The following is a 23,429-nucleotide window of genomic DNA, read 5'->3' on the forward strand; positions in this document are numbered from 1 at the left end:
AAAAGGTGATATGTTTCAATCTGCTTATGGTCATCTTTTTAAGGATACTTTATTTTATGTACACTCCTTGAGGAGTTTCAATTTCTCTCATTCCTATAGACAAGGAAATTCTGTAGTTGATGCTTTAGCAAAGAAAGCTAGATTCTGTTCTGATCTAACCGTCTGGATGAAGGATGTTCCACCAGATATCAACACTTTTGTATTGGTTGACAAATCCTCTTCTTAATTTAATAAAACATTACGAGGCGGATTCTCAAAAAAAAAAAAAAAAAAAAACTTGTGATCTACTAATTGACCCACCGGCCACCACTAATCCTCATTAATGTTCGAGTTTTTCTTTATTTTATTTTATTTTATTTTGAGAATCAATGTTCGAGTTTAATAACTCTGGTTTAAATGAAATGAGATAGTACCCATATTTATCCGTTAATTAATACTTATACTTTCCTAGTTTGCCCGCCACGACCTCTCATATCAACCTTTCGTTTTAAAGATTTTCAGAACACACAGCAGTCTGTAACTGTAACACCAACACTAACACTGTATGCAATTCCACTCTCTCCCCCTCACGAATCACTACAAATGTGTACTGTCTACAATCTCACACTCCCAAATCCCACACACATATCCATTTTCATTTCACTTCTATAATCTCTCTCTCTCTCCGATCAAAAATTCCAAAACGAATTCGCAATGGAAACAAAGCTCGTCTCTCTCTGCCATCAACCTCGCCATTTCTCTCCCAACTTAGGGTTTCCATCCACAAACCTCAATTCCACACTCAAACTCAAGCTCGAGCTCCCTCAACCTTCTTCGAAGCTAGGTTTTCGAACGAGTCTGATCGTGTTCGCTTCCATTTCGACTTCACAAGGTGAATCTAACGCGTCCTCCCCCATTGGAAGAGAGAAGCCAAGCTCGGCCTCTGTTAGTCCCCTCTACGTGCCTACCCCTCCCAATCGAGAGCTGCGAACCCCTCACAGCGGGTAATTTATAATTCATAATCGTAATTTCGTTCCAATTCAATTTAATTTACTTTTGAGTTTTTTAACCTCTAGGGATTTGAATTTGGAATTGTTTCGATTTTGAATTTTTGTTATTAAGATTTTTTCCCTTGAATTAATTTTGCTGTGGATGAAATTGAAGCAATTGAAAAAGAGATCAATGACATTAGCATTACTAGGTTGTAACACGTGGTATTCATCTCGGTTTTCATGTTGAGTATCATGAATGATTTACTTTATGTGATAAATTATCGATTGTCTTAAAAGTTTTAAATGTTAGGAGATGGTGAATTTAATTATTTAATCTAACACAGTCCTTCACACGTGGGAGTTAAGGTGTAGACATTGATTGTCACGTAACCTTATGCTATTAGGAAATGATGAATTTAATTATTTAATGGATCTCAGGATGGGATATGTTTTGTTTTACAGAGCTATAATTCTTTAGTTAAGTGATTTGGGTTTTGTAAATATAATTTATCTAGCAGGTGACTACAGTATTTTTTTTGGGCTAATTAACAATCAGCTTATTTTATAAGTACACATAATTGTTCCCCACTTGTTGAATCAGGTACCATTTTGATGGAACCACTAGGAAGTTCTTTGAGGGCTGGTACTTCAAGGTCTCTATTCCGGAACTGAGGCAGAATTTCTGCTTCATGTATTCTGTGGAGAATCCTGCATTCCGTAAGAAATTATCGGCTTTGGAAGTAGCACAGCATGGACCTAGATTTACTGGAGTTGGGGCTCAAATTCTTGGCGCAGATGACAAGTATATTTGCCAATACTCTGAAGAATCTCATAACTTTTGGGGAAGTAAGTTTCTTTGCTTTAAGCTGTTCAACTTATTGTCTTTTCTTCAAAAGGGATTTACATAGCATCAGATCGTTCATGTTAGTGTAATCCTTGTTATCCTATCTTAATCATGCTAGGTTGTAATAATCATTTTGTCATCCCCTTAGTATTGCTTGTCAAATTAGCAACTACAGTACATTATTACTTGTTGATTTGACACACAACATTAATTGAAACACATTTTCCCCCCCCAAAAATGAAATTATTGGGATGTGAAGGGGGAATTCACCCATAACGGTGCTTTTTTCTCCCCATTTTATATTATCATTCCTAGGCAAGGTACTAAGATTGCAAAAAATTTGGTGAGGGGCTTGCATGTTTCCTTTGAGGTCTGGGAAATGAAACGTACATGTTTCAATTTGTATTTACTAAAAACTTAATGTATATGTACATGGATGTCCCTTGACATCAGTATTCATGGATGTTTTGGGGCATTGTAGTTGCTTGATCCTTTGCATTTGTTGACATTTGGTGGTTTAGAATATATTACTTTTTTATTTGAATTATGAACCACCGTATTGATGGTGTGATTTCAATATATTATTCAAGAGAATTATCGTATGTTGTGATATTTAGCCAATTTAGTTTAGTTTAGTGTTGTCAGGTGTCATCCATATACCTTGAGACAATTGAATGCATGCATTTGTCATTCTATGCAGGTGTTGTATACTCAGTGCACTTGCTATGAAAAGTAAACACGCTTTTATTCTTCAAGCTGTAGTTTTTGTTTAATTTCATTATCCCCTGTTCTCCCGCTCCCCCTTTTTCCAACAGTTCATTTTGTTGGAGTGGGGGGGCTTTTTGGTGTTACTGTTTGGATATTCTTTTGTTTATTTGAATGCATTTTTTTTGGCTTCTAGGTAAGGTAGTATGTTAGAGGTCTGCTCTTTTTAATTTTTTGGTGAACAATGTTCTCTAACGGTTCAAATCTATGAAATATAGTGTTGAGTCTTTCCATATTAACACAAGGAAAAAGGTTTGTTCAAATTCTATAGAGTCTTGACTCTTACTTACAATTTTTAATTCATAGGTAGGCATGAGCTAATATTGGGGAATACTTTTATTGCGGAAAAAGAATTGAAGCCACCAAACAAGGAGGTCCCTCCTCAGGTTGATACACCACTTTGGATTTTTATTTTTGTGCATAAATGTTGAAATGATTTTCTTTTGATCTTTTTTGATAGGCCAAGAATGTATTGACCCATTGTGATGAATTAATTGATTAATTAGCCAAGTTTATTAATTAATCAAATTAACATGCAAATGCGTGGTAGTACAAACAAATCACCAATTAACTAAAGTATGCAACAGAAAATAAATTGGCACGGTGATTTGTTTACGAATGAGGAAAACTTATACGGCAAAAACCCCACCGGGTGATTTTAAGGTCACCGCTCCTGAGAATTCACTATTATTACAACAAGCGGTTACAAGTAAAAGAATCCCAGTACCTTATACCAACCTTCAGTTGAACCCTTACTCCAATACCCAATTGAACTTGTTCTGTAGTGACAATTTCTCCTTTCAATGCACGACTCCTAGTACGTGATTAACCAATTGCGTGGATCCCAGTACGCGACTTCAATCACCAACTAGAGAAGGTTGTTGGCTGCAAAATTCTTCAGTTCATCACACGATGAAGATCGAGAAGCTCTTTGGTCACAAAATCCTATGATGTACAAACACAGCAGCTTCTTCACAAGAAAGATGAATTAGGGCAAATTCTGTCTTCGGTCACAATTTGCATGAACAAACTTTGCTCAACACTTGCGTAACTTGTGTCACCTTTGACGGCCCTTAAAATAATCCTTTTATATGTCTAGGGTTGTGAGAAAAGAAAACCTAAACATACAATCACGGATTGGATGAAAAACATACTAGAAATTCTGAGTTTCATAAACCTCGACAGATACCTTAGCTGTCGAGCAGCTGTCGAGCCTTGGGCTTAAACAACTCTTTTTAAACCTCGATAGATACTAGCTGTCGAGTTTTAATGAACAACACTTTTCACACTTGAAACTTGTGTAGAGTTGCATGGTTTTAACACTTGAACTTGAAACAAGGTTTCTTGAAGCATCAAACACATCATAGCTCTACCCAATTACAAGTAAAGTGCGTTTTGTCAAAGGATTAACCGATTACATAAATAGTGACATATGTTCCTAACATTGAGTCACATATGTCCTAACATTTTTCTACAAATCTAATGTATTCAATACAATCACAGATTTGATTGTAGTCCTTGGCTATAATCAATTGCACTCTAATCTCTCATTAGTAGCTATTTTGGGTTATTAAATGTTTAAGGGTTGTCAAAGAAAGTTCCTAACCCCCCATTTTGTTTTGTAAGCCGGTACAAAAGAGGGGGGGGGGGTTAGGTATTAGGTGTTTGAGAATATTTAATTATGTCTTGTTAGGCTAATGGTTGTGGAGATATGGCATGGAGAGAGATGCTCTTTGGAGGAGGGTTGTAGAGGCAAAATATGGGAATGAATGGGGTGGTTGGTGCACAAAATTTGTGTCAGGTGTGTATGGTGTAAACCTGTAGAAATTCATTACAATTGATTGGTTGAATTTTTCAAGACTCTTACAGTATGAGGTGGGTGTTGGTGTTAGAGTGAAATTTTGGGAGGATATGTGGTATGGGGATTGTACTCTTAAGGAGGTATTCCCAGAATTTTACTGTATTAGTTGAGCAAGGGAGTCTTCCGCTATGGAGGTTATGTGTTTCTATGATGGAAGGATCCATTGGGATGTTCAGTTATGCCATCCAGTGCATGATTGAGAATTAGAATCATTGGCATTGTTTATGAACATTATTTACTCCATGATTGTGCAGGGTGTTGGTCCTGATGAAGTTTGTTGGAAGCCAACTAAGAGTCTAGGTTATGAGGTGTGAGGATATTATCATATTTTATCCCCTCCCACTATCATATCATTCCCTTGAAAAATGGTGTGGCAATCGAAGGTTCCTCCTAGAGTAGCATTCTTTTTTTGGTCTGATTCTTTAGGTAAGATTTTCACTACAGATAATCTTCAGAAGAGGCGAATTATTGTCCTCGATAGGTGTTACATGTGTAAAAGGTGTGGGGAATTGGTGGATCATTTTCTTCTTCATTGCCTTATATCATATGAGCTGTGGTCACTGATGCTTTGCTTCTTCATTGCTTGCTTGTGAATGGCCTATTCTCAAGATTAAGTCTTTTTTCTTTCATACTCTCCTTTGAATGGAGTTTAGTTTTACCAACTTTTTCTTATTTTTCTCTTCATGTTTTACCTGATCATTGTAATTATGGTTCTTGATTATTTTGCCTTTATAGTACATTTATAGTGTACTTTGGTTGACTTTGTTTTTTAGTAAAATTTGTCATTACTTATCAAAAAAAAAAATTTTATTTGTCATTTAGCAGACCTTTTTTTTTTATCGTTGGAGTGCATTTATATGCATATCTGGTACTCTATACATATTTGATTGTGGGCAAACTTTGTCCTTTTATATTTGAACTTTAGAAATTTTTCTGTTTGAGTACTTAATATTCAGGGACGGAACCAGAACTTGGAGTTAGGGAGAGCGGTTTTATTGTTAGCTATATGTAGTGGCTTCGGTTTTTGGCTCTATTGCTTAGCCAGTAAAGGCTTTCTTTTATTATTATTATTTTTATGTGTGTAGAGTATGTATTTTGTTGGTAAGGACAAAATTATTTTGTATAAAGTTTTTTTAAAGGGCTAAGTTGTTTGTTTTGGTAAAATTGGAGATTAGTCTCAAATTTTTTTTTTTTTGCCTATTGTTAATTTTTGTTGTTAGGCTAATATTTTGGGCTCGTATTTTTTATTATTATTATTTCAGATCCATAAATTTTTTTATGGACTTTAAAAGGAGGAAAATACTAGATCTACAAATTTGTTTACAATTTTTTGTTGTGATTAGTGGTTATTAGTAAGTAAAAAAGTGATGTAAGTGGTGGACCCAGATGCAAACCAGTAAGAATTTGCTACCTCAATAGTCTATAAAAATATTGTAAAAAAGTTTGTAATTGTAGCATTTCTCTTATAATGATCAATAAGGGGGACAAAATGTAATTTTATTGAATGAAGTTGCTAAAATTAGTACCTAAATATATAGTTATATAATTATATTATTTTTTAAAAGAAATTAGGGGGGCCATTGCCCCCCTTAGTCCACGAATGGCTCCGTCCATGTTAATATCTTCCATGATTTCAAGTTGATAAAGCAAGAGAATGTATATTTGCATGAGAATATCAATGGCTTGTAAGTTGTAACACACAAGTTTGTTCTAAACACTTTTATGTGTTATTTTGTTCAGGAATTTAACAAAAGAGTGGTGGAAGGGTTCCAAGTCAGCCCATTATGGAATCAAGGATTCATTCGTGATGATGGCAGGTAACACAATTTTTTCTGGTCATGTATTGCGATCTGTTAGATACACATAGAATGCATATGGGTTATTTAGCTGAAATTCTGATGGTATAGTGCGCTTCCTTATTTGGGCCTTAAAGTGAACTGGGCTTTTCTAGTTTTTATCCCAATCATTTTTTTCAATAAAATCTTTGTCAGTTTTGGGATGAATATATATATATGTGTGTGTGTGTGTGTTTTCCTTAGAACAAGTAATAGCATTAGAAATTCTATAAATTCACAAGCAAAATAAACGAATGTCATAAGATTGCAACAAAGTTTTTGCTAAATAAAATCTTGTTACATGTCTTAAAATTTTGGATATATATATAAAAAAAAAGCAAATCTCAAACTATGTAAACAATAGAAGAAAAATAAGGGTTAAAGACTTCAACTTAAATCAATAAACAAATAAAGCACAAAAAAAAAAAAAAACATAAACAAAAGAAGAGAAAAGAAGGATTAAGCAATAAACCATATAACATATACTGATATACTCATACCCACATGCTAACTGGTTACAAGAAATTGAAAAGTGATTTGTTAATAGATTACCGTATTATAATACATTATACAGTAAAGAATTAAGTGATTTGTTAATAAATTACCATATTATCATACATTAAACAGTAAAGAAGTGAGAGAACAATGATTTTTTTTTCTTCTTTAGGTTTTCGCTTATTTAAATTACCATATTATCATACATTAAGTAGTAAAGAAGTCAATAAGGTAGACCTATTAATGTAATTTTACACAATTCACAAACCCAACCGGTTCACATGGTTTGCTTAAAACCTGTTGGGTTTTATTGGTCACAAAAAAAAAAAAAAACATAAACAAAAGAAGAGAAAAGTAGGATTAAGCAATAAACCATATAACATATACTGATATACTCATACCTACATGCTAATTGGTTACAAGAAATTGAAAAGTGATTTGTTATTAGATTACCATATTATAATACATTATACAGTAAAGAATTAAGTGATTTGTTAATAAATTACCATATTATCATACATTAAACAGTAAAGAAGTGAGAGAACAATGATTTTTTTTTTTCTTCTTTAGGTTTTCGCTTATTTAAATTACCATATTATCATACATTAAGTAGTAAAGAAGTCAATAAGGTAGACCTATTAATGTAATTTTACACAATTCACAAACCCAGCCGGTTCACATGGTTTGCTTAAAACCTGCTGGGTTTTATTGGTTTTAACCGGATTTTGTACATATTTGATCCAATTGATGGGCTGGACCGGTCTATGTGCTGGGTCACTGGGCTACTGGTCCGACTGGCCGGGCTGGGCCAGGTTTAATTACTCTGATTCAGATCCAAGTTCTCCTTGATGGGAGAACCTATCAATGCTACTAAGGTACAAGCCTCTTGGCCTTTGGGATAACTAAAATTAAGAGCATCTCTCGTAGCCTCTTCAAATTTTCACCCAAGTTTAAAGGAAGAAGGAAAAAAAAGAAAAGAAAAGAGAACATATTTTCTACTTTTACTTATCCACTTTTTAACACTCCCTCCAATAACCTCTCTATCATTTCTCTATTTTATCAAAATAATATGTTTTATGAGAGAGGGAGAGAGGGAGAGAGAGAGAATCACATCGGCGGCACCCCTCCGCCGCTCTTGTCCTTGCCACTCCCATGTTAGCCCTCCACTGCGCATAGTTGTCCTTGTCCTTGTCCTCCTGACTTGCAAAAGATTATGTTGTTTTAACTGATCAACTGTGTTGATGAATTGGGCTGGGTGAGGAGAGAGATGTCTGAGAGAGAGAGAGAGAGAGAGAGAGAGAGAGGAAATAATGGGGTTGGGTTCTGGGTTCTGTGATGAAGAGAGAGGAAGGCGCTGGGTGAGAAAAAAATGTTGGTAGAAAGAGAGGGGACAAATGAATATTTTAATCAAGAATTTTTTTACAGAGCTACTCTCTTCAAAACAAAAAAAAAAAAAAAAAATTGATTAAATGGAGAGATTGTTGGAGTTTGATTTTGTGGGTTTACTCTCCAAAAATGAAGAGAAAAATGGCTTGAGAGAGTCTATTAAAGATCCTCTGATTATTGGAACATAGGACTATACCTCAACCATCTGAAACTTTTTCATTGAGGTAACATAAAAAGAACAAGAAGAAAAAGCCTCCAAACTTTGTCTTAAGAGTTCACCTTGGGGCAACCCAGCCAAACCAATCGGAGACCAACCAAGAATTTGGGCAAACCAAGGTTCAGACTTTGCAAACTGTGGTGGGCCTATGTTGAAAAAAATCTTACCCAAGATAAATCTGGGCTAGGCTAGGGTTGAATTTTTTTTTTTGGGATAAGTAGGGTAGGGTTGAAATTCTTACAACCCAACCCAACTTGTAGCCAAGACCCATTAGCCCAGCCCATAGCCCAACTTGTAGTCCAACCTCCCAACCCAAAAAATAATAGAAATTATATTATTTGTAAATAAATGTAAATTAGATGTTAATTTTTGATTGGCTATCATTATTTGATTAATTTCATGGTTATTTGATGTTGTTTTACCTTAAAATTATTTGTGGCTCTTTTATTTTCTTCTTTAAAGATATTTATATTTAAGTTTTTTATTCTTAGTTTTGTATTTGAAATATATCAATCTTTATCTTATTTGTAATACTTTGATATTTGTTCAGTTTTTAAATGATGAGTAAGGAATAAATAATTTATAGCATGTAAATACTATAAGTTAGACCCAACCTTGGATTACAAGCTAGACAGAGTTCAAAATTTTCATACACTCTGGGTCTGGCTGAATTGTAGGGATAGAAGGTTGGGCTGGGTAGGGTAGATCATGAGGTTGAAAAGCTTGGGTTTAGCTTAGGTTAATCTCAAACCCAAACCAGTCCTTTTGGGTTGTAGCCCAATTTGTCAAATTAGTAATGATTTAGTGTGAGTTTGCTCTTCATTTATTTGATAGATGTGACTTAGCTTTTCTTTGACAGGTCAAATTATGTGGAAACAGTGAAGACTGCTCGTTGGGAGTACAGTACCCGCCCTACTTATGGCTGGGGTAATGTTGGGTCCAAACAGAAGTCCTCAGCAGGCTGGCTGGCAGCTTTTCCAGTCTTTGAACCCCATTGGCAAATATGCATGGCAGGGGGATTGTCAACAGGCATGGCTTCTTCCATGCATTGGCTATTAATATCTGGCTTTTTAGCTCACAATTATCTTTTTGCTTTGTCATTCACATTGTTACTGGTTGTGAATCTTTTCACTTTTGGTTAGGCATAGTCATTCTGATATTTGAACTACTGATTCTAGTTAATTACTTACGTACAATGCTTACACCTATCAGTATAAGTAATAACTTTAGTGTCTGTTTGGAACAACTTATTTGATTAGCTTTTATGTACAGCTTTTTTAAAACCTTATTTTTTTCCGCACTTTTTCAAAGTATAAGTATACTTTAACACACTTTCAACAAATAGCAATCAGCTGGTGCCAAATGCACACATAATAATTGGTATTAGCATATCTGCATCATTTGCTGTGAATACCAACTCTTCACCCCCTCCCCCTTAATATCTGTTACTTTGATCTTCATGGGGGTGTAAAACTGAGAACTTTTTGAGATTAGGATGTGAATGTAGAACACCATTGCAAAATGTGGATAGAAAGCTAGAGGAACAGTTTTCTAATACTTCACGCCAATCAAGGGCTCACACAATACATCTACTTCATCCATGAATACATAATTTTTTAGTTACTAAGAGATCAGTCGCAATTTTTTCTTATTAATAAGTGATCAATTACATTTCTATGCCTAGTTTTATTGGTTTCCTATTAGAACTAATGGTACATAACATGTGTTTTATTATTTGGATCTCTTGAACTGTCAAAATTCATAGTTCAAATACAAAAACCTGGATGAATGTGAGTTTAATGCTTCACTAACTAGTGACAATGTAGTTGTTTATAAGTATGAATGGGAAGGGCTGAGAAATCATTTTAGGAATCTAGAACACACGGTGATTGGGGTTAATCCTAAGCAATTGTTCACGTTCAGGGAAGGGGATACAGCTTACACTTTGCAACTGGGGTTCAACTCATTTGGGCAGTATTTATTAGTGACAGAGCTTAAGGTAGGTGGGATGCGGAGAACTATCATTATTCCTGCTGGAAAATTACAAGAAGGATGGAGAACTTTTGGGATTGAATTAAGAAGGCTATTGGAACCTTCTCAATATGCGTTGGGAGGATTGAATTTGTACCGTACAGGTCTAAGCAAATCCCAAAATATCGTCCTGCCATGTCCTATGTGGAAGTTGCCAAAGCACCAGTGCAGGTAAGGTTGAAGCATATTCAGCAGCCCTTCATCAAAGAAAAGGTTAAGGACGGTATTGTGAAGACTATTGTGGAGCTTTCGAGTGACAATTCTTGCATGCAGGTAGTAGTTTCTGAAACTCAGGCCAAAAGTTTTCCCCAGGTAGCCGTGGGTGGTGGTGAGGTGGAGAAGGTGGTATTAATGGTAAGAATAAAATTGAGGAGAAAATTCCGGAAGGAAATAATCTCAATATTCCTTTGATGTACAATTTGACTTCAAAAATTGTTGAGTTTGGAACGTTGCGTGATAGTAGGAAGGCACGTTGGCTAGGGAGAGGGATGATTGTGAATGTGAATGAATTTGGAAAGAGGCGGGTATCTTGGGATGGTGTTAAGGGTGATAAGCAAGCTGGCAAATGGGTAGCAAGTAATAATGCCCAGACTAAAATAGTGGGACTGGGCCCATCCAAGCAGAAAGCCCAAGCTCTGTTGGGAAATAAAAAACCCATATTAGGCTTGGGTCTGTCAAGCCCAATTTATTATGAGGCTAGTGAGAGTTCCTTTAGTGGACTAAATGCTCTGGAGTCTTCATATCAGAATGTTCCGAGTTCAAGTAGGTGTGAACTCAATGCCATGAAGGATCTTGAGAGTTCAATGGTTTCGCCCACCACATTGGAGTAGCTTGTGATGTTGCCGAAGGTAAATTTGGACATGATCTCTTCCTTAGTATCGACGGACGTGGCAGGTGAGGGTGGTTAGCACAACCCGACTTGACGTGCCCAACCACCCACTGCGCCGACAGGACCAACAGTGGTGGCCCAAGCATCCCATAAGCCAATATCGGCGATCAGTGCTTTGAGTGGGCTGAGGTTGGTGCTGGTGGCGTCCTCAGCCACGATATCGGAACCAGTAATGACCTTAACCGACTCGATAGTGTCGATGTTGGGGTCTTTGTCTTCTCCAGGGGCTTCGTATGTTGGGGATGAGGACTTTGTGGGTTCGGAAGGATCGGTTACTACAAATAACGAGTCTGATTTTGAGGGAGCTCACCTACATAGTCCAACTATTAGAGAATTGGTCAGAGATTTGGATAAGTCTTGGGGTAATTCCAAAGAATGGATACTACAATTGCTTGATGGAAGGCAATTAGTGCTCCCACTGTCACTGTATCGATCTCCGGATTGTATGTCAGTCTGCCCAAGCTTGGAGGGAGAGTGTGTACTAGGTAATGCTTATATCACTAATGAAGGGCAGAGGGTCAAGTTGGGAAGATGAGGGTAAGGGGCTTGTAGAGTCTTCGGCTGTGGTTCCCGGGTCAGAGAATGAGATGTTGGAATTTGATGAAAAGTTGAGGTCTTGTGAGAGAGGTGATGAGCCATTAGTTGTGGTACCTTTGGCCACTGAAGGTCCTTTGGAGTTGGTGCCTAGTCATGTGAAGGAGATTGGGTGTAAGGAGAGTGTGGATAATTGTCAACTATCACAATGGGTAATCAATAGGATAAAGGCTTTTAAGAAATCTGTGGGCACTTCGTTGGAAGGTTTTAAGGAGCAGATTACAGGATTGTTATTAGCTATAGAGGCCAGAAAGAAATATAAACAAAAACCTGTGGTGGATGATCAAAAGAAGTTGGTCAATTCAGGCCAGAAAGGTCATCGGGAGTTGAAGAATTTGTTGTCATCCTTGAATGTTGAGTATGATCCAAATAAAGCAAGGAGTGCAAGTTCTGAGCGGGCTGTTGTGCCTTATCAATGAGTGTGAAGATTATTTCTTGAAACGTTAGAGGGTTGAATGAGCAGGATAAAAGACTTAGGGTTAGAAATTTGATTAGGAAATGGGGGCCAGATGTGGTTTGTCTTCAAGAAACCAAAATGGGGTTGATTAATAGAGCGGTGATTTGTAGCTTGTGGGGTGGCCAACATGTTGATTGGTCTTACTTAGGTTCTTGTGGAGCTTCTGGAGGGGTGTTAGTGATGTGGGATACTCGGGTAGTGAATAAAATGGAGGAAGCAGTGAGGAGATTTTCGATTTCTTGTAAGTTTACAAGTGTGTCAGATCAGTTTTTTTAGGCGTTCACTGGTGTTCATGGTCCTAATTTACATCAAGATAGGAGGTTTTTATGGGAGGAACTCTATGGCTTGAATGGTTGGTGGAGTGTCCCATGGTGTGTGGGTGGTGATTTTAATGTGGTTAGGTTCCCTTTAGAACGTTTGGGGTCTAATTCTTTCACTACTGCTATGTGGGAGTTTTCCAATTTTATTTCGGAACAGGGTCTCATTGATCTGCCATTGCAATGGGGTACCTTTACTTGGTCAAATTCTAGAGAAGTTGCTTCGAAGGCTAGGCTGGACAGATTCGTGTTTTCTGCAGATTGGGAGGATAAGTTTCCAACAATTTCTCGAAGACGGTAGTCTAGATTGTGCTTGGATCATTTTCCAATTGTTCTTGAGGGTGGATCTTTTTAGAGAGGGAGTATGTTGTTTAGATTTGAGAATATGTGGCTTAAGGATGAGGGTTTTGTGGATAGGGTTCGGTCTTGGTGGGATTCCTATTAGATTCATGGTGCACCGAGTTTTATTCTAGCCTATAAATTAAAGCTCCTAAAAAATGATTTGAAAAGATGGAATGTGGAGGTGTTTGGTCATGTTGAAGATCGGATTAAAAAATTGTGGAAGGACCTGAGTGTTCTTGAGAATATGGAGGAGAGTCGGGGATTAGCAGAGGAGGAAAAAGTAGAAGTGGGAAGAATTCAGGATGAGTTAGAAAAAACTACTCTGTTGGAAGAAATATGTTGGAGGCAAAAATCTAAAGTTCTCTGTGTTAGGGAAGGAGACAGGAATACTAAAATTTTTCACCGTATAGCTAACTCTCACAGGAGGGTTAATTGTATTGATAGACTTATGGTGGATCAGGAGTTATCGTCGGTCCCGGCAGCTATAGCAGAATGTATCTCTCAGTTCTATAGGCAGCTTTATTTCAAGGATGTGGCTCATAGACCTGTCTTAGATGATGTGGACTATTCTAGTATCTCGGTGGAAGATGCAAGTTGGTTAGATAGGACTTTTGAGGAGGAAGAGGTGTTTGGGGTGATTAATGATTTTAATGGTGATAAGGCACCTGGCCCAGATGGCTTTTCCATGGCATTCTTCTAATCTTGCTAGTGTGTTTTGAAAACAGAAATTATGGTTGTATTCCACAATTTTCACACTCAGGCGGTGTTTGAGAAGAGTCTTAATGCTTCGTTCCTTGCCCTTATTCCCAAGAAAGTGGATGCTGTGGAGGTCAAGACTTTCGGCCTATTAGCTTAGTTGGTGGGATTTATAAGATTATTTCTAAAATGTTGGCTAATCGGCTTCGTAGGGTGGCGCATGGGCTTATTTCGGATTCACAAAATGCTTTTGTGAAAGGCAGACAGATTTTGGATTCTGTTTTGATTGCTTCTGAATGTATTGATAGTAGATTGAAGTCATGAGTTTCAGGTGTGCTGTCTAAGTTGGATATGGAGAAGGCGTATAATCATGTGAGTTGGGATTTTTTAATGTATATGCTTCAGCGTTGTAGTTTCTCAGAGAAATGGAGAAAATGGAAAAGGTATTGCATTTCAACAGTAAAGTTTTCCATTTTGATCAATGGTAGCCCATCTGATTTCTTTGGAAGTTCTAGGGCGCTTCGGCAAGGCGATCCATTATCTCCATTGTTGTTTGATATTGTGATGAAGGCATTAAGTCGTATGTTGGATGTGGCTGCCTCCGCTGGGAAAATCTTAAGCTTTTCTGTGGGTTATTCGGCTGGTCCATTAGTGATGGTGTCTCACCTTTTATTTGCAGATGACATGCTGATTTTTTGTGATGCTGATCCTTCTTAGATTGCTAATTTGAGGGCGATTCTTGCTAGATTTGAGGAGGTATTAGGGGTTCGTATTAATTTGGAGAAATTTGAGTTGGTACCCGTTGGTGGGGTGCACAATTTGGAGGCTTTGGTTGGTCTGTTGGGGTGTGGGCAATCTTTTCTGCCCTTGAAATATTTAGGCCTTCCTTTAGGTGTAAAGTTTAAGGATTTATCTGTTTGGAATTCTATCCTAGGGAGAATGGAGAGGAGATTAGCAGGTTGGAAGAGAATGTATTTATCTAAAGGGGGTAAGGTGACACTCATTAAAACTCACTCTCATCTTTACCTACATATCTCCTTTCCCTTCTTCCTTTACCGGGTAAGGTGGCAAAGCGTATGGAGAATTATATAGAGATTTTCAGTGGAATGGGATTGGTGGTGAACTTAATACATTTAGTTATTTGGGACAGGGTTTGTAAGCCTTTGCAGGTTGGGGGGTTGGGTATTAGACAGTTGGGAAGCTTTAATTCTGCCTTGCTAGGAAAATGGTTGTAGAGGTATGGCATGGAGAGTGATGCTTTATGGAGGAGAGGCAAGATATGATAATATTTGGGGTGGTTGGTGTACGAAAAAGGTGACAAGTCCTTATGGGGTTAGCCTATGGAGATACATTAGAAGTGGTTGGTTGAACTTCTCTAAACTCTTTGTATATGATGTGGGGGATGATACTAGAGTGAAATTTTGGAAGCATGTGTGGTGCGAGGATTGTACTTTCCAAGAGGTCTTTCCAGAGCTTTAATGTCTTAGTAGGTCAAAAGATTCCTCGATGGTTGAATTTATGGATTGGTTTGTTGGGAGGGCTCACTGGGAAGAAGAAGCCTTTGATCGGTTTATGGGGTTGGTATATTCTTCGAAAGTGCGGGAGTTTGGCCCAGATAAGGTTTGTTGGAAGTCTGCAAGGAATAGAGGTTTTGAGGTTAAAGGATATTATAGCTCCTTCAATCCTCCTAACCCTATTTCCTTCCCATGGAGAATGATATGGCACTCGAAGGTTCCTCTAAGGGTGGCTTTCTTTTCTTGGTCTACTTCCTTAGGTAAGATCTTAATAACAGACAACCTTCGTAAAAGACGTGTGATAGTGCTTGACTGGTGCTATATGTGTAAGAGTTGTGGGGAGTCGATGGATCATCTTCTACTTCATTGCTCCATAGCTTGGGAGTTGTGGTCTTTGGTGTTCTGCTTGTTTGGTATTCAATGGGTTATGCCTCATACTGTTCTTGAGTTGTTTGAGACTTGGCAAGGAAAGTTTGCGTGACATCGTCACAATGATGTTTGGAAATTAGGACCTCATTGTTTGATTTGGTGCATTTGGCGTGAAAGGAATGCTAGAAGCTTTGAGGGTTGTGAACGTTCTTTGTTAGAGATTAAGTTTTTTTTGCATACACTCTTTGAATGGAGTGTGGTCTTTTCTCATTTTTCTTGTTCTTCCTTTCCTATTTTTCTTGACTGTTGTACTATTGCTTCCTGATTTGTGCCCCCATAGTACATTCCCAATGTACTTGGTTTGACACTTTTTCTTTTATTAATAATATTCTTACGTTGCTTATCAAAAAAAAGAATTAAGTAATGAAAGACAGATATTTCTGAATTGAAGAGTCTAATCAAACAAATGGAGTATAGATGTGGACCTTGGGAAGCTCTATTAATTTCTCTAAATCTAAAATGAATTTTTTGAAATATGCTACGAAACTATTATTGAGTGTGACAGGCTGACAACACTTGCACTGATAGATTTGATGTTTCCAGTGCTTATATCTAGCTTTTATTATATACTCTCTATGAGATCATTTAAAAAAAAAAACTGGTAGCTTTTAATGTTTTGTGTGACCTGCTTTGGAAATAATGTGACGTTATTTTTCTTTTGGGACTATTATGTGCATTTCACTTTGAATCTCTTTACTTATATTTAAAATTGTTTCTTTAGAAATCTGCATGCATTATTTGGGACAGGGCCTCAGGTTTTTAAGTTTGAATTTCAGGATGGATAGAGTGGGATGGTGAAAGGATTGAGTTTCAAAATGCTCCTTCTTATTCTGAAAAGAATTGGGGTGGAGCATTCCCAAGAAAATGGTTTTGGGTAATTGTTTCACCCTTCGTTTAGTATCTTGTTATAGCAAAACTTTACGTATTTATCTGTTCATTGTTTGTTAGGTGGATGTGTTATAGCCATTTTCCGTAATAATTAAAATTTTCTAATTATAAAAAAAAATTTGATTGAAAGAAATAATAGATAATTGAGGATATTTATCTACAATACAGAGAGAGAGTCTTATGCTCTTGCATTGCCATATCGAAAGGGTGTAGCTACTGTAATCCATTGCTTTCTGCCCATATATTCTGAAGAGGTAAATTTTTTGGCTAAAAAGAAAGGGAAATGACTTATGTTTTGTAGATCTGAATGGTCAAAGAAGCCCTAGTGACTTCATCTTTGGTGGAGTGATGCAGCAGAGTGGCCGAAAATATTTAAAATTATATTGTCTCATAATTTTTCTTATGTGAGGTGCCTTATCTCATATTTGAATTTTTTAATTTTGAATTTAGGCTTTAATGTTGTTGCGGACCTTATGGGATGTAACTGTGGCTTAAAGTTAAAAGTTGAAGCCTATTAAAAAGTGGCTTTAGGAATACTTTTGAGCAATGTATTTTGAATAAAATTTCTGATGATTCTCTATAACACGGCAGTGATTCCAAACACCCTTAGGTGGTGAAATCTAAGATTTCTTGTTTCTTCCTTTTATTCTTTATTTTTGCAAACCTTTTCTGCATCAACTTGGTCTTAGAGCATAATCTGATCTAGTTTAAGCCACTGTTTCCTCCAAATAAAACATGAAGCCCACCACAACTCCAATGAAACTCATCCTCTCCTTCATGCAAGACTTTGAGCCCCAAACCCCCTTTAGAGAATCCCACCCACCCACACCCATTACCATTGAAATCAACCACCGGAAAATTTTATGCCCACGAACCCATATCAAACTCAATCCCATATGGGTCCAACCAGTGTCCACAACTCATGACAGACCTAAGGCGAACCTGACCTGTAACATCTAGACCCATACCTTGCTACACCAGCCACTGTTGCAAGCTGACCCCCCGTAACTACCTGCATACAAATAGTGCTTTAATGAATTTTACATTACTATATCAACAAAGGATGTGTGCTTTCTGAAAGAAATGAAGAAGAGAGGGAGAAGAAAAAAAAACTGTTTGTTTGATGTGTGATGCTTGAGAACTCCAGTCTGAGGCTAGGTTAATTTTTATTTTTATTTTGTTTTCCTTCTTGCTTTCTATTTGTTGTGTTCTAAAGGCTAGGTTGATTTTTTTTTCCTCTAGTCTCATCTACTGAGTATTTTCAACCCCAAACTCTAATACCTCAGCCCAAACACACCCCTAACCTATACACCCTGATTCAACCCCCAAATCAATAGATTATTTATTTATTTATTGGGTGCTGAGTTTAAGATCTTGCATCAAACAAATTAGTCATCAGTCTAGGTTCTTGTTATAATTCTTTGTTGAAACTTATTATTATAGTGTAGTATGGTTATATTGAAAGCACCTAATTTTGATGGTCTTCTAGACCCATGGATCTTCACCAATTGGTTAGATGAGATGGATCAATTTTTTAAAGAAACAGGTTTATGAGATGACTAGAAGTTTAGGTTTGCCACAATGAAGCTCATAGGTAGAGTTAAAGATTACTGGTCCATTATTGAGAATCTTCACCTTAGAGAAACAAGCCTACCTTAAATAATTGGGTGGAAATGAAAAAAAAAAAAAACACTAAGAAAGAAATATATTCCCCAGTCTTACAAAGAGAAATATCTGTCCCAATCCTATTAAGGTGACTTTTCAAATAAAAGAAACAGTCTGAGACGGAAATAGAGCTGCTATTGGCTACGTGGCACAACTTTAAGAAGACAAGATGACTTTTCACACAATTTCTAGCCCTACACACGTGAAAGCTATATTGAAACCCGTCCTAGACTTGTTTGCGAAGGTCAAGTCAATGGCTCCTTCCTCTCAAAGCGTTATTGTTAGCAATGAAATTATTGCTTCCACTTATTATAAAAAAAAAAGGCAATAAAATTATTGCTTCCCACACAGGATATAACATTGGTAATGAGATCTTGGTGTTGAAGGAACCTCAAGTACACTAAGACTTAGTGCTGAAAAAGAAATACAAGTGCCAATTGCCAGTAGATGTATACTTAATACAACTTAAACCATGTATGGTATACCTATACAACCTGTTGAAAAGTCACTACTTGATGAGGAGGAAGTTCAACAAGAGAGCCAAGGATTAGAGGCCGCAAATGTTGTGAAAAATGAGTTTGGTTGCCTTTGTTACTCATCAACCCTCCATTGTGCAAGGAGTGGAAAGGCATGACACGATGGGGCTTCCTATGGAGCAAGATAAGCTGTATAATGTATTCCACTCTTTGATTTTATCATTCCAAACGAATTTTATACGGTGAACAAATTTTTTTTCTTCATCTTATTGCAGTTAGAACTTAGAAGTGTTTCATCTTAGAGGTCGAGTTTTCTCTAACTAGGGGAGAATGTTTTAGGGAGAGCAGCCAAATTGTTTAAAATTTTACTATCTCATTTTTACTTGTGTGAAATACTTGATCTCATAATTGAATATTTAAAATTTTGAATTTGGGCTCTAACTTTGTTGAGGGTTTTATGGGACGTATTTGTGCCTTGATTTGCTCATTGAAGTCTATTAAAAAAGAGGCTTCAGGTTTAGTTTTGAGCAATGTATTTTGAATAAAATTTATGATTAGAGATGACTTATTTGCAGTTTGGTGGTGATTCCAAACACCCCCCCCCTCCTTTTTTTTTTCCTTATTTTGCAAACCCATTGTGCATCATGGAGCCCACTTTTTGTTTGGTCCATCTAGAAATATTGTTAGACATTATGTTGTTTATTAGTAGAGCTTCTTCAAAAAGACATTTGTTCCCCATTAGTTGCTTATTCATCTTTTGGTGTATTGATGCTGAGGGTTCTGCTCAACTCTCTGTATTTAAAATGTCAGCATCTGACTGGCTGATGTCTTACTGCAGGTTCAGTGCAATGTTTTTGAAGGTGCAAGTGAAGAAGTTGCTCTTACTGCCGCTGGTGGGTTGAGGCAACTACCTGGACTAACAGAGAATTTTGAAAGTGCTGCATTGGTATTTTTCTTTTCTTTTTTTTTTTTTGGGGGGGGGGGGGTCATCTTCTATTTGCTTCACTTTCACTTATTTTTACTTATAAAAAATTATTGGGTTAAGTATACTTTTGGTCCTAAATTTTGGTTAGATCTTGAATTTTAAAGTGATTGCTTTTAGTCTCTTAGATGATGTGGCCGCCAAAATAAAAATTAATTGATATGTCATAGCTTTATTAGACACATTAGGACTAAAATCTGTCATGGGCTAAAGTTTCGTATGCTTTGTCAAGAATTTTTTTTTATCTAGGAATGTGGTGTTGTGGAGTTATTTGAGATTACCATCTTCTTGAAAATCAAAGGAAGAAAAAATGAAATATATTCCAATTCTTGGCCCAATTGTGCATAAAACATGCCTAAAATCTTTAGAGCACTTTTATCCCAAAAAAAAAAAAAAGGCTAAAATACAAATTACACTTTTCAATTTTGATATATGTTTTCAATTCAGTCCTTTAAGTTACAAATTATATTTTATTCTTTTTTCCATTTTAGTCCTTTAACTTTAATATGTTTTTAATTTTGTCATATTGTCTAATTCCAATCTATTTCACCATTAGTTTGCTTTTACTTTCCAAACAAATTTTGTTCAAGTGTACTTGACGGTGCAGATTGGACAGAAGGACTCTATTAGAAAAGAATGGAAGTTAAAGGAATAAAAGTTCTAGGATTGATTTGAAAACATATCAAAGTTAGAGGTTTTATTTTGTGATTTGGCCTGAAAATTAGACCATATAAAAGTGCTTTGTCTCAAACAAGTAATACAGTCTCCTCTTTATGTATTGACAAATGTTATGATGCTGATTGGTACAGATTGGAGTTCACTATGGTGGAATATTCTATGAATTTGTGCCATGGAATGGTGTTGTCAGTTGGGAAATTGCTCCTTGGGGTAAGTGGTGCATTGTTGCCGAGAATCAGACACATAAGGTAATTGTACATCTCTTAATAGATATTTCTATTGCCATCTCCTCTGTGTGCTAGCTTCAAATCCCAATACCTACTGCTGCCAGTGAAATCTATGATTTTGGTCATGTTATTCATTTGAAAATGTGAAGCACAACACCCCTGTGGCAGATACTGCAAGCTGGTTTTAAACATTATTGATATGAACATTTTAAGCCTTGTTTGTAGGGTCATTTGAAGGATCAAATGGTAATATTGGGATCGTATTCAATAACAGATAGTTTCTTGTTTATGGGGCAGGTTGAAGTAGAGGCAACGACAAAGGATCTGGGTACGACATTGCGTGCTCCAACAACTGAGTCTGGCCTTTCTCCAGCTTGTAAAGATACTTGTTTTGGTGAGTTAAGATTGCAATTGTGGGAGCGGAGATATGATGGCAGTGAGGGGAAGGTGTGTTCTCATCTCTTTCTCTCTCATGCTTACATATCAATCTGATCATAAATAGATTGCAAAAAAACACCACATGCTATACTGACTTATTGAACATAAAGTGTAGCATTCAGACACAGTTATTGAAATCTTAAAATTTATTGTTAATTATGATGAGAGAAAATCCTGCAATGAGGTCTAGATAATCTATTCAAGTAAGTCCTCTCACAAATAATAATTTCTTGACTGTGATATCTCGCAGTTCACTATAATGGACTGCCACATAAATCTCTTCACTGGGTAGAAATATTAATAAGATCTTCCTTTCATTGGGTTTCCATTCAGAAATTAGCATGAATTTTGCTTTTGGCCATTTGTAAGATGTGTGTATCAATACCTTCATTAATGTCAGACTGTTCTCTCTCTCAGCTTGCAGTTAGAGTGGACTGAAACTAATGCATTGTGGTTTTCTTATTTTTGGTATTTCATGCATCTTAATTTAATATTATCTACTTGCATATAAATGGACCAATGGTATCTCTTATTCGCTCATTTTAGTTTCATCAGTTATATTTTGATCCTATATTAAATATAAAATTTTTTCTTAAAGTCTGATTCACATGAATCATTTACAAGTGAAATTTCAATTAGTTTTATCTTCATTATTCCAGATATTTTGTCAGAATCCTCATCATGTGCGCTAATGATGGGGTGTATTTTATCATAAACTGCTGTTCTGCTATATTTGAGAGACATTGGGCTTATATCACACAATTATGGTTTCTATTGAGATATATATTAGATTAGATACATTCCATGTGAAATACCACCTAGTTTCATTGACTGAAGGCTATTGTACCTGCTATCTTTGAAGGATGACACAAATACTAGCATCCACCATTTCATCCTTAAGTTTTTAGTTTTTCATTGTTAGTTGATGATCATGGAACATTTTAAAGGAGCTCTTAACACTGAAAATTGTTACTTTACAGATTATATTGGATGTTACAAGTGACATGGCAGCTGTAGAAGTAGGAGGGGGACCATGGTTCAACACTTGGAAGGGAGAAGCGAAAATGCCCGAGCTCCTTAGTGGAGCTCTTAGAGCTCCTGTTGATGTGGATGGGATCTTTGGTTTGATTCCGTTATTAAAACCCCCTGGTCTGTAGCAACTTGCTGCGTTGCTTTACTCACAAGAGGAAGTATGGCATGACGATTCTACAATGGCAAAAGTGTCTTTTGGATGTGTAAAGAGTTTCGTGGATGTTTATTTGAAGTTTTGAACTGTGTATAAACCATGACACATTTTTTCACCTGGATAATTTCTTTTGCAATTGTGTCATGATAAAATTGGACCAAAAAAAAATTGAGAATGTGAATGCCTGGGATGGTTTAGACGCAAAAGAGTAAAAGACATGTAGTGCCGACTAATTTGCTACTAGCTGCCGACTGATTCGCATTTGTGCTTACTGTTATGCTTGGCTTTTAAACAACTCTTTAGTTTACAAATCAGAAGAGAGGATGGATACCATCTTCAATGTATTTGTAAGCATTTCATTGGTTGAGTACTCAGAACATCATAGACTAGGTTTTATAGGATTCTCAATGTTTGTAGAGAATTTCTAAGCATTGTTAGAGCTAGTTTCCGTTATTTTGGATTAGAAACAATTGTGATCCCAATTTTCCTAGGACTCGTGGGACGTATCCAAGGGTTGACCTACATAAGTAGGTTTATTGCAAGAGTTTTTTCAGATTTTTATTTGTGAGAAAAAATGAGTTTTTTCAGCTAAAGCTAATAAAATTATACCAGCCATCATTCAATCGGTCAAGTGACTCAAGTAATAAGTAATAACATAAGTATATCATTGGTGCGATGGTCACTCCACAAGTATAAGTGCTTGTGGGGTGTGAGAGGCAAAGGCCGGAGTTCAAGTCTCTAAGAGGGAGCTTCACACACATATATACACTTAGATTAGGCTAGAGTAGGATTTTATCTTGTAAAAAAAAAAAAAAAACATAAGTACGTTACACTAAAAAAAAAAGCAACAAAATAAATAAATTCTTTAAAAAGCATTCTCCTAAATAATGCCTCTCACATTTCTAATAGGTTTCACTTCATTGCACGCTGTGTGCGCTTCACCCATCACTTTGGAATTATTTAGAAGTATAGCCCTTTGGAGTCCAGATGAAAAACTCTAAAATTCACCACCCTCTTTTCTACCAATCTTTTTAAATACTTTTGGTGCCACCAGAGGGTCATATCCAGCTGATGCCATTAACATTAACCCAATGTAATCTGCTTCCACTTCCCCACTGTGAATGAAACAAATTGTAACATTATTATAATTTTTTTTTTTTAAAATTATCACCACAAAAAGAAAATTGAACCACGTTTGAGTTTTGTTTGACCAATGATAAGAAACGATGACAGAAAGGTAAATCCA

The 23,429-nt window shown here is 36.5% G+C and overlaps 1 protein-coding gene across 1 annotated transcript; it reads left to right on the forward strand.

Annotated features, from left to right (window-relative positions):
- Positions 1 to 462: 462 nt before the first annotated feature.
- On the forward strand, positions 463 to 22,424 carry LOC142614315 (tocopherol cyclase, chloroplastic). The gene is made up of 10 exons (XM_075786912.1): positions 463 to 983; positions 1,573 to 1,817; positions 2,887 to 2,966; positions 6,182 to 6,258; positions 9,234 to 9,403; positions 16,420 to 16,517; positions 19,511 to 19,618; positions 20,464 to 20,580; positions 20,857 to 21,006; positions 21,978 to 22,424. Exons 1-10 carry the CDS (start codon positions 694 to 696, stop codon positions 22,152 to 22,154), a joined length of 1,512 nt encoding a protein of 503 aa, XP_075643027.1. The 5' UTR covers positions 463 to 693; the 3' UTR covers positions 22,155 to 22,424.
- Positions 22,425 to 23,429: the final 1,005 nt, after the last annotated feature.

Source organism: Castanea sativa, chromosome 10 (genome assembly GCF_040712315.1).
Source record: "Castanea sativa cultivar Marrone di Chiusa Pesio chromosome 10, ASM4071231v1".
Classification (NCBI taxonomy): Eukaryota; Viridiplantae; Streptophyta; class Magnoliopsida; order Fagales; family Fagaceae; genus Castanea; species Castanea sativa.